This window comes from Ambystoma mexicanum, chromosome 1q (assembly GCF_040938575.1).
Source record: "Ambystoma mexicanum isolate Mex_15411 chromosome 1q, UKY_AmexF1_1, whole genome shotgun sequence".
Classification (NCBI taxonomy): Eukaryota; Metazoa; Chordata; class Amphibia; order Caudata; family Ambystomatidae; genus Ambystoma; species Ambystoma mexicanum.
The window spans coordinates 836,222,794-836,235,148 of record NC_090922.1 but is presented as its reverse complement, the minus strand read 5'-3'; the positions used below and the strand labels follow the sequence as shown (position 1 = coordinate 836,235,148).

Genomic DNA, 12,355 nt, shown 5'->3' with positions numbered 1-12,355 from the left:
GTCCATTTGTACTGTATCTTATCATTGTACCATCCATTTCAATTTTTCTAATTGGTGTATATTTTTCATCCTTTTGTATTCATGTATACTTCTCTTCCACAAATCAACCATCTTTGTACTGAGCATACATATACGACTATAACCAAATAGGAACCTAATCATTGAATACAGCATGACGGCACAAGGCAAATATATACAATATACCGCAAGGAAGCCTCCAAAATTATAATAATTGAACCTTAGCAACCCCCAAGAATGATAATTTTACGTATTATCAACTTTTTTGCATCGACCAGGGTCATTTATCTCATGGACATTAGATATAATCCTATAATCCCAAACATACGCTTTATAAACTAATTGGCTCAAACAACCCAATCCAATATGGCGGTAAACATAATTTTGGTAGGCATTACAGAATTGCCACAACCAAAGCATATAGACCCATCCAATATGGCGGCATATCACGTGATGTACGCACCGTAACATCACAAGCGTCTGATTGGAGATCATCCCGCTCTACAAAAACACTTCTCTTGCATCCTTGTATCCACGGCAATCGGCCCGGATACAAACACTAGATATGAAGTGAAAATGAAACTCAGGTAAGCGTGAAATTGCTCATTCTCTGCATTTAATCAAAATACCAGAGTTTGTGTTTGTGAATTAAACCAAACAATTGAGGATTCAAAACACAACATATCCCCTGAAGAACCGTCTCCAAAGAGACGGAGAAACACGTGTCGGGATAGGAACACAAGTCATTACTTTACCAGGAAAACCACCTAGGAAAAGGACCCTATTTTGAATTCAATTATTAGGCATAACAACATTGAGGGAGAATGCAGGAAATTCAACTCACAGTACAGAAATTGTTTTATGATGAATGAACAAATCTTTGCTGAGGACAACAAATATGCATTGGATATCTTTTTCTTTTTCAAAAAATTGTCAGAGTGTGTGTGCGCCATACAGGCTGATCCTGCTCACAAAAAAACAACTATTCCCATGTGTCATTCACCTTACCTTTCCTGAAGATTCTCCTTCAGTTGCCATTAAGACTGCCGTAACCTTGAGTGGAATTTTCCAGCCCTTTTTTTACTGCCTTTGTACAAGTCCAGTACCTTTTTAGCCTTTCTGATGAGTATGGCTCATAAGGGGCTTGTTCCCAAGATCGTGATTGGTTGGTTTTGAACAGATTTTTTAATGCTGTTAATTTATCATCTCTGTAGTTGCTAATTTTGTCTCACTTGTTTGATCATGGATTATATTCTGGATGCTGCGCTGACACCTTGGAAGTTCTCCTAGGTCTGCAAGCGGCATGCTGCAGTTGTAGGATGATGTACCGCAGCTTTTGTCATTTTCCGTTTCTGACCGCTTAGGTCGCGTTGTCCGGCATGGCAAGAAAATGTGTGAAGTTGTCTTCTATCCGCAAACTGCGTACATTTTTTTTTTGTTCAACGCAGATCATTTACAGCGTGTTTAATTGGGGTGCGTCTTTCCTCTTAACAGCATGTTTCTCAGATACCCTTACTCCTACCAGTCCTTTGGTGGGGGACATGAAGACGTTGGTAGTACATTTTGAGAGACTTTGAAGGATGTAATTTTAATGGTGCCTAATTATTGCCTCATGAAACACCCTTGTTGGTAACATACTATGGCTTTGTGGGGATGCAAGCCTCTGATCCTGCGCCTTCCAGCCTCTGGGAGACGCATCGAGTAGCTGCTGGATCAGCCCAGTCCTTAGTGATTCACCCTCTCTCATATCGCCCCACAACGGAAAACATGGGGTGTTCATCCAACTCACTACAGGAGCACTGTGTTTCTGGATATCTAAAACATCATATGTGCCCCAGAAACATAAGGTATCTGTGGATTTACAATCCCTAGAGTAAGGATATCTTGAGGGTTGGTTATCCTCAAAGCAGAAAAGGAAGGGATACGTGTTCAGGCCTTTTGCTTTTATAGGCCTGTTTTGTTGAACTATTTGCTAGTAACCTATATAGCTATTATAAAAGTTACAGCCTGAAAGCTAGGAATCTTTGTAGAGTCTGTGGTTCTTGCACTATACTTGTGGATCTCCTCCTAACAATACTCTTGCACTCGTCCTGTGATAAAATCTGATATTTTGAGAAACAAATATATGCTTTTTTTTGCATTTCTTTTGTTGTTGTAGGAATTGATGAGCAATCTGATGCTGCTTCTCCAGTCCTTCAACCTTTGCTTCCTGCCACAAGCTTTCAGGACAGCTTGTCGTATGATGATGACTTTGCCTCCTCACAGGGCAGCGCTACTCTGACAGACGGTCAGCTTGCTACAGATCCCAGGTATCGTTGATCAAGGACAAAGAACGTTTTGGAAGAATTTTGTATAAATGCGGGATTTGAGAAAAAGTCATTTCTGCATCGAAGCAATGCCGGATATATGATCCATGCTAGGGGATAGCGTCATAAAAAAGAGCCGTAAAACTGAAAGATCCGAATTTAGTTGCATTTGTTAGGGTGAGGTCCCAGTATTGGTATAGTTAGGGGTGCAGTCGACAGAGGTAAGGAGTTGTATGTGGGGTCTGTGACAGGGTCACGAGTTTGTGATCAATGGTGGCCATATAAGAGGGGGGAACCCCCTAGAGCACCTCTGTTATTCCTTGAGTGGTCCCGAAAGACAGTCCAAGCTGGTATTTGGTAAATAATCCCATATCAGTTAGAGGGACATAAGCGTCATGCGAGAGGCGTAATGCTACCTCTTTACAAGCAGCAAGACCTCGGGCTCAGCAGGAGGCAGAAAAAGAAGCTCACTGATGCACAGTGAAGCTGGCACATTGGGTTTGTGAACAGTCATGATGGTGCCAACTGATCCACAAATGAATGACAGTTGCTATAACCTCAGCTGTTGGGTTTGGGGAATGGGCCAGTTCTCATTTGTAAAGAGCATAATACGCCTGCAGACAAAGGAGAACATCATCGCCACAAGTGGGGAAGAAGTGGAAACTTTAGAAAGAAACTCATGAATTAGACCTCTAATGGAAAAACGACACCACAAAATGGGTCACTCATTGTTCCAATCTCACTCTCAGCACCTGTCTAGGTAGAGCACAAGCCTCCTGACTTTCCATAGATAATTGTTTTATAGTGAGGAAAGGGAAAGCAGAAGAAAATCAGGAGACCAGAACCTGTTGTCCAAGCCAAAAAAGTCAATTAGTAACAGGCAGACAAGTGGAATAGCCAGGAGAAGCCATGTTGAAGGGACAGGCTAGACTGAGGCCTGCTGAGAACGTGAGCCCTAAAATTGGCATGGGCTGAACCTTAAGTAACTCATTCAGAGTGAAGCCAACTAAGCCCACACTGTGGTGGCTGATGTGAGATCATAAGCCCATAAAAACAAGAAACATTGCTAGCTTTTGAGAACTCCGCTGTGGATGGGGGAGGGTGAAATCCAAATCATAGCAGTAAGGACACCCCTACGGCAAGAGGAGGACAATGCGTGGTTTGTTCAATTGAAGCTGTGAGTCTGTTGCATTATCCTACAGTCCATCCCAAAGACTATGGCCAAAACAAAGGGCACTCACGACAAAGCTTAACACCAAGATAAGGCCAAGACAAAGATTAAAACACTCCGAGTGCATGTTCAGTCACATGGAAACACAACAATGTATTAAATTCCATTACTTGCACTAGTTTCCATTCAAATGATTCAGAGAAGTGAAATGATTCAGAGAAGAGTATGCATGTTCTGTGGCAGCCACCTGTGACGGGTCTCATTACTGATTGATTAGGGGGGATTCAGAGCATGAATGTTGGCAGAGGTGCCATGTGGCTTTGTTATTGTAACTGCATGTTTTCTATAGCTCAGGATTGAAGTGCATCAGCAGAATTAATTTGGGTGTTCTAGCTGGCTATCTGCGCTATTCAGTTGAAGCATTTATTAAAAGTAAGGCTCTAGTTTAAATCAGAAACAGTTATCCGACTGGCTCAGATTTTCCACAAACTATCCAATAGATTTTTGATTTTGATTTGGTATTTTTACTGCACCAGCGACCATAAGGGATAAAAGTGCATGGGATCATCTAAACGAGAGGCACAGAGATGGCTGGTTGATTATGGTTTGAGAATACAGAGTAGCTGCTTTAAAAATAAAGGGCTTTGATTTTTCACATCAAAGTGGAGACACCTTGTATTGTGCGAATCTCCTCATGTAGTGAATTTCACAAACTAGCTGCCTGCTGTCCAAGGCTCCCATTTCTTTTATTTAGGGATTTTGATAGTCGTTCGTTGGGAGAAATATTTGCCATTTTATACATTTGGTTAGGTGATGGGGTGCAAGCCGATTTTGTTTTGTGGGCCTTAATGCTTTAACCCTTTAACTGCCATGGGTTCCATGGGTGCCAAGGCCTTTTTTGGTGATTTCGGTATTCCGCCATTCAATGCCTTCTAATGTTTTCTCTTTCATTAACCCCTGAAGTGCCAAGGACAAGGTATCTCATCCTTGGCAACAGGGAGGTAATCCCAAGGACGAGATACCTCGTCCTTGGCACTTTAAGGACATACAAGCTTTCATCCGAAGTCAGTTTATTTGCCTCACAACTGCAGAGAATTGTTTGCATCTAGAGGTATTTCTCACAATCCTAGCCCTTCTGCATTTTGGAGCACGTGTAGTTTATGCAAGGTGATAACCTTGGTATCACTAAGGAGCATGGCATACTAATCAATCTTGCCATTGAAAATGGCATGGGGGATGGTAGCTGTGATGCTAGAAATGCTTTGGCGGGAGAGGGCCTCCTTGTCCCACTTCTTCTCTGTTGGTGTTTTCATGTGTGTTTTTCTGATACAGGAGTCCAGTCTGCACCTCTGGCAGTGCAGCGCTTGATGTTTATTTTTTTGGTGAACAATTCCCAGGGGCTACCCCTGTGGCAAGTATGGGAAGGGGTACACCTTGGTACCCCTAATGTGTTTTTGGGCATCTGTGTGTTGCCCACAGAGCAGGGTATGGGCTGGTGGCAGCTACATACAGGCTTGGCAGTGGCTCTGAGTCTCTCTCCAATTTGTCTCCATTCACCTTGATTGGATGTCAGCTGGAAAGACAGAATCTTTCTCTGAGGCTGCCCCTACTAGACTGGTAGTAGCCTCCCCTGGGACTTCTATTTTTGGGTACACCCTGGTTGTGGTACCTGAATAAATGGAAAGAGATGTCAATTCACATTGTGTTGTGGGTGTCTGGTTTTGGTTGTGTCTCGCAATGCCTGCAGTATTGTTGGGTGTCCTGACCCACGTTTAAGCTATCATGCCACAACATTTGGTGCTGTGGGCTTAGAAAATTCAAGATGGCGGAAAACCCACATGTGCGCCGAAATCCAGGAAAGCTGCGCAGTTTGTGCGCCCACCAAAATGGTTGCCTCACTTGCCACCCACCAGTGTGAGAATGAAAGGCCGGGTTGCCATGAGGGAAATGGGTTGCCAAAGGAAAAACCGTAGCGCCGGTTAGCTTCAAAGCGCTTTAAAACCACCATTGGACTACCCGCACAGTAGTCTGAAACCATTGGGAATGGCAATGCTGATTGCCAAATGCAACCAGAATTGTGGGGAATTCATTCTTAAATCCCAAAAATGGGTGCAGTACCAGTACTCACCACTATCCAAAAGCCGGCAATTTAAAACAACACCAGATTTTACTTTTTTGTGTAAAAATGAATGAACCCAAAGCAGGCCAAAGAAAGACTTACTGAGAGGTAGGGTCAGTGATGCTAGAACACACCCACATTCTAAACACATAAAAGCAGACAGACAGGACAGATAGGGACCTTCAATTCCATCTGCAGCGGGACGCTCTGCCGGAAAAATCCATACTTTACCTCCATCAAACCTCCAGAGAGCCAAACTAGAGACTTCAATCTATCCAGAACTAGAGACCCAGACCAGAGAACCAGAGAGAGCTGACCCAGATCACTGTGAAGTGCAGAGACCAGAGGCGAGTTTAAAACCTGACTAGATCCATGGCGAGGCCCATTTCACTCAAGAATATAGTGTGAGTACATAGTAAAACTGTGTAGAACCCATCTCTTAGTTAAAATAATATAATTCAATCCATTTTAACCTAAGTAGAACTGCAGCTTAGCAATTGTGTTATCCTGCCATCATTTTTAAAGCTGAAAAAGTGTGCGTTTAAAATTTCAAATCTGAAAAACGACCTTTATTCAATCGTTCATATCTCCGCAACCGTTTGTGCTAGAGACTTGCAGTAACTTTCATTTTGAAGCTGAGATCCTAGGCTTTCCTAGGACCCCAAAACGATAGAGATAGTCCTTGTGGTTCCTCTGTAATAGCGCTCGGCGCATCCGCAAATTTTACCGCGATTTGCAAATTTCTTCACATGTAAAAAACTGCTGCTGCTTGCCTTCCATTTGCCAGAAATTCGTTTAACCTGCTAACTATCCCTGCCTCATTGCTAGTGTGAGCCTGGACTAATATTAACTAGATACCACTCACCCTGAACCTCTGAAAGGGAATTAAAAGCAATTTAGCATATTTTTCATCCATTGCTAGCACATATCAAAGCATTTTGCCTGTGTTTTCAAAACTCCTATCTGTTTTCTGTAGTGTAAGCTTGCTGGGGTGAACTGATTTACATTGATTGCATTTCTGAGAACTGTGTGTTTTCCTTCCATTTCCTTGCCTTGCATCAAGGGGGGGAGGGGATTGCCAGAGAAAGGTGATTACATTGTTTGGTTGAAATCATATTGAGTATTTTCTGTACTGCATTCATTGAATATTGCATCCACCTGAGCTTACATAAAGCATCCTCTACCACATTATACTTTTGTTCCTATTTACCAGTGTGCTACCTTATCCATTTCATGTCAACTCATTAGTGATTATAAGAAGTGTGCTAGTGCCAGATTCTCCGTTGTTGATCTTTATCATATCAGATTAAGTGTGCTTTTCAATTATTAATTTATTATAAAGTGTGATATATATATATTTTAAATTATCAAATAAACCTTTTAAACTTGCAAAACAGAACTACTTCTTGGCTCAGTGGGGTCAGGGGGATTCCAAGAGAGGGGTGTTATATAGGGGTAGTCATCCAGAACGCATGAACTGGACATAAAGATATATCAATAAGGGTTTTCATTCAGTATTCTAGACTAGGCGTTAACTTAGCTGTAGTGCTGAATTGAATCCTCTTACAAATTGGGGGCTCGAGCCGAGACGTTGGGTTAGATTTACCACTTGTGCAGCTTAATACAGCGTGCCAGCTGACCAGATACACATATCCAGTCGGATCACCACGCTGCATTACGCTGTGAAGCATTCCTCAAAAGGGACACTCCAAGAAAAGTTCTGTTCTGCAAAAATAAAATACAAACTTCTGTAAGTCAGGACAGAGACCAATCTCTAGAATGACGACCTTGGTAGATATGAAAATAGCCAGAGAGCACCTCTTGCATAAGCTATTTGTGAGAGGTGAATGGACCGAACAGGGCCAGGATGCCTGGTTGCAGGCCATCACACAACAGGTCACTGAAACAGGGTCAGATATATATAGAGATCAGGGTCCCTTACATGTGGCCCTGAGTGAACTATATATGGCTCCTAAAGCCAAAGAGGAACACAATAAGATTGCCAGGATAGCAGCATACCTGTACCTATATATGGGAGACATGCAGGATAGATGTGCTGAAAGCCAAAATCTGGCAAATAGGCAACAGATGGTGTTAGAGAAGGTCCAATCTGACCTGGTCTCTTCTGAGCAGAGGCTGCAGAGGAGCCAGGAGTCAGAAAATGACAGCAAACTGTACATCACTAAAATAAAGAAGGATATGGATGTGCTGCAACAGGAAAAGGTAGAACAGGATACCAGATTTCTGGCCTTGCAGAAGGAATACCAAGAAGGTTTGGACTCCCTACTGCAAAACCAGAAAAAGCTGGAGCAACAACTGGACTTCAACAGGGTATGTGCTGAGCAGGTAGTCACCCTGCAAGGCCACCTAGATAGAGTGAAGGCAGAGAGCAACAAACTAATTCTGAAAGACCTGGATACCCAGGCAGAGTTTGATCAGGAGCGCCAGAATGCTGGTGCCTTCCAAAGGCAAAGGGACGACCTGGCGGCACAGATGCAAGCTCTTAGTCAGGAAAGGGATACCTTAGGCCAGGAAGTCTGCCATTTAAAAAGAAAAATGGAAGAAAATCACCTGGCCCACCAGGGACTGGGTGACCTCCAAAAAGAATACCAGAACTTGCTAGAGCACACCAGGAGGGTGGAGGATGCTCTAGCAAGAAAGGAGCAGGCCAATAGGGACACAGCTCAGGAGGTAACCCTCCTGCAGCAAAGACTGGCCCAGTTCTCCAGGACCAACCAGGAAGTACAGAGGGAAAATGAGGCCCTCTGCCAGCACAATGAGAGGCTCCAGCAACAGGTAGCGATGCAGGAGAAACTGATAGTCGAGTAAGGCCTTAACAGAGGAACTGAAAGCACAAATGCAGGCTCTTGCATTGCAACAGGGAGCAGGGGCGGATAGAGATGAGGTCCGCTGGGAAAGAGAGACTCCTGACCATAACCGCAGGAGCCCTAACCCCAGGGGCCTTCATCTCCCCCAGTCCCTGGACTCTACCACCCCCATGTCCCCTGGCGCACATGAGCACAGGGCCGCAGGGATGGCAGATTACTATCCAGCTAGGAGTATGGGGCTCATAGGCCAGTACCACTCAGGAATGGAGGGGTGGGCATCCGGGTATGGGCACCCAAGTACAGTACAGTTCAGTGGGGAACCCCAGGAGAGTAGGCCCCTTAAGGGCATCCTGAAAACCTCTGCCCAGTTAGGTCAGTGGGGAGGGTACCCATCAAATCCTGGCAGCAAGGAGGAATCTGAAGACTCCTCTGAACTGCGCAGGACACAGGAGACCAGGTCCCCACATTCTGCCAGCCATTCCCAGGCTCGCAGAATCCGGGAAAACCTGGAAGAACAGACGGGAACCTCTGGGAGCAGTGCCTCTGAGTCCGAGGACGAATGGACAAGGGTTACCCGAACCAAAAAGGCCAATAAGGCAAAAAGGGCCTTGCTTAAGGACCCCTTAAAGCAGATTAAGGCGATCAGGAGCGTCATCACGCCTTACCATAAGAACGCTAAGTATTCTGTTTGGGAGCACTTAGAGCTGTTTGAATAAATGATGGAGACTTTCCATTTGAAGGACAGCCAAAGCTGTATTCAATATGTAAAGTGGACCTTCTCCCCTTAATACTCCAGTTTCTTTGCGGGGCTGGAGGACCAAAATCATTTAAGATGGTTCACCTATAAGGCGGCCATCTTGAAACATTTTTCTGTTCACAGAAATCCTCAAGAGGCTCGCAAGGCAGCCTACAATTTGCAATGTGGGGAGGATCAGGCCCCACAAGAATTTGTGCAGGAGTTAAAGCGGGCTTTTGCACAGACCACAAGAAGGGTGCGCACGGATAGCAGGGAATTTATTAATACGTTTTTCCATGCCTTGCCCAAATATATCATGACCCAGCTCGTGAGGGATTTTCACGAGAAAAGATCTTTAGACTGGGTCATTGAACAGGCTACCCGGATCTATGAGGTGCAGAAACCGATAGATAGCAAAAGTAATGCCCAGAAAAACCCCAAAGCCAACACCACCCCTGCTGCTGCCAAGGTGGCAGAGGTAAAGGTCACCCCCGTTTTAGATTTGGAGATGGGGGGGCCTAAAAACCTACCTGCACCTAATAATGCTAGGCCCAGAAGGTCCTCGGGCCAGTCACAGACAGGGAGCCAGGGAGGCAGCCCCACAAATGGGGTCCCTCGCTCTCCTGATTATGTAAGTCCCCGTTACAAGGGAAACAGACCCATCCTGGGTTATGTGTGGACTCCTCCAGCCCAAGGGGGGGGATCCAGCCAAGCACCTAACCCAGGGAACTTCCCTCCTAACTTCCCACCGGAGGGCAGAAACTCTCCAAATCCTGGGCAGAACTTTTTCCCCAGGTATCCACCCAACTTTCAGCCCCAAAACCATCCATCCTTCTTTCCCCAATTCCCTGAGCCCAGACCACTGAATCCGGGAGAGGGGAGGCCAAGGGTGGAGGGGTACCCAAATCTTCCCAACCCGGGGTATTACCAGAGGAGGGATAGCTACCCTTCCCGGGATCAGCCCAGGGGAGAAAACAGGGCCCCGTATCAGCCTGAGCGGGTTTCCCAGTTAGAGCGCCAGGTTCAAAACATGGCGCGGGATATGGGTCATATACTGAGGGCGCAGCAGAACCCTCAGATCAGCATGCCGGCGCAGAACGCACCCAACTCTGGACCTGGTGCTCCAGAACAATGACGGGGGCAGCACCCCGATAACTCACCGGTTCCCAGGGAGGAGGCACAAGGGGAAGGGGGGTGTAAAGCCTTGGAGGAAGCTTCCTTCCTCACTTGTAAACAGCCCCTGGAAACCCAGGAACCGGAAACAAAATCTCTTGCCCCTGAAAGTCTGCCTCCTAAGGAGCAGAGGGGGGGTAGGAGAAACAAAAGACCCAAACAGACTCAGTTTGAGGAGGAGGTACAGATCTTCCAGTGTGAGGGAGAGGGATCCTCAGAGGATCCTGGGAAAAGGATCTTCTCCTTCAGAGAGGGGGGAACTCCCCCCAAAGAAAAATGGGTCCCTAGGAATGCAAATCCAGACTGGGGAGATGTGGAGACTGAGCTACCGCCGCCCACCATCTCATCCCAGAACCAACAGCAAGAAAATCCCCTGGTTCAAACCCATCCTGGGGACTGCCTCCAAAAAGGGGGGGGCAGCCCAGAACCGGAACCAGGGGAACCCACAATGGCTCTGATCTCCAGTTGCCAACTTTTTCTTTCAGATTCCCAAGACTCTCCACAGAATTCTGCCCAAATCTCTTCGCTATCGATGTCCAAAACCAGAAAGTTAGCCCACCAGTTGTCCAAAAATGTGCATTATCTGTGCCCCCTTGAGGAGAAGGAGGGAAGATATTATGCCCCGGTACAAGTACAGGGGCAGGGTACAATCTCGGCACTGGTGGACACGGGATCTCAAGCTACCCTTCTGTCCAGAAGGGCCTTTGACGAACTGAATGCAGGAAGGGGAGAGAATTACCAAATTCCTCTCACCTCTCTTCCTGGACAACTACAGAACTTTGACGGGAAGGAAATTCCCGTCGAGGGGACGGCATATTTGGACATTAAAATTGGGCGACATAAGTTGAAACACCCGGTCATAGTTGTGACCCCAGAGGGCACCCCTTGTTTACTAGGGAATGACCTCCTGAGAAGGTTGTCACCCCTAATAGATTGTGTAAACAAGGTCCTCTGGACCCAGACTAGCCGACCGATAAAATTAAAACAGAGTGTCAACCATGTTAGTTTAAACGGCACATGCCACATGGTTGAACAAAAATCTGACAAAGTAGAATTTCACTTCCAGAATAACCAGATTCCAGACGTGACAGTAATAGCAGTAGGACAACAGACTGGTGATGGGGGGTCCTCCCTATTTCTGAAAATCAACCTTCCTTCCAGTTTAAGGTGGTATTCCACGCTGGAAGGAAACACTCTGAAATTCTATACTAGTCCACAATCTGAAACTCCCACTCCTATAGTCCAGAAAGATGTGAAATCAGCTCAAAGCCTGGCTGATATTCAGCAAATTGGAGAGCAGTTGTTCATCCCTGTTCAGTTAAATGATGGGAAGGACTCTGTTCTCGCTCGAGTGTGTGTGAACAACGGTAAGAGCTTCATCAGCGAAGCCATGTTTCGCCAACTCCCAAAAGATCCAGCCATTCCCACCTTCAAACTGATAGACAAATGGGAAATGGACCTGGAAGCACCTAATTCCAAACATCTCCTGCCAAGCAGGTGTATGCTCAAAATCTCCATTGGCAACAAGAGCATAGTCCACAATTGTTGGGTCGTGCGAGACGTCCCTGCCGCCTTTTACTTAGGCAGTGACATTCTCAATCGCTTTAGTTTGGACCTAATAAACTTCAAAGCTTGGTCCCGATTAGCGGATAATCCCATGGGCTTTGATGATCCAGAAAAAGCATTTAGGTCAGCTCAATTGCTACCTTATGCAGTTGAAATTCAGATTAAAGAGGAAGTCACCATCCCAGAAAGGACCCGACAATTCTCCCTGGAAGTGAAAGTTAAAAGGGGACAAGAGTTGAAAAACCCTGATGCTTACATACATCTAAATGCTTCTCTCCAACAGCAAGGGTTAGGGGTAAACCCAACACCATTAGTCAACATAGAACATGACACCATTCCAATAGAGGTGGATAACAGCGACTTAAAGAGTATTACTCTAGCCGCAGGCACCATTATTGGAATGGCGGTTGATGACCGACATTTTTCCATAGATTTAGG

At 45.6% G+C, this 12,355-nt stretch overlaps 1 protein-coding gene across 3 annotated transcripts in view; it reads left to right on the top strand.

Moving 5' to 3' along the window:
• Positions 1–12,355, top strand: part of CEP350 (centrosomal protein 350) — a 2,433,119-nt gene that overhangs the window by 551,540 nt on the left and 1,869,224 nt on the right. For all 3 annotated transcript variants that reach the window (XM_069641456.1, XM_069641455.1, XM_069641457.1), the window contains one exon: positions 2,177–2,327. In XM_069641456.1, coding sequence (XP_069497557.1) covers positions 2,177–2,327 — 151 coding nt within the window. The remainder of the gene's footprint in view (positions 1–2,176; positions 2,328–12,355) is intronic.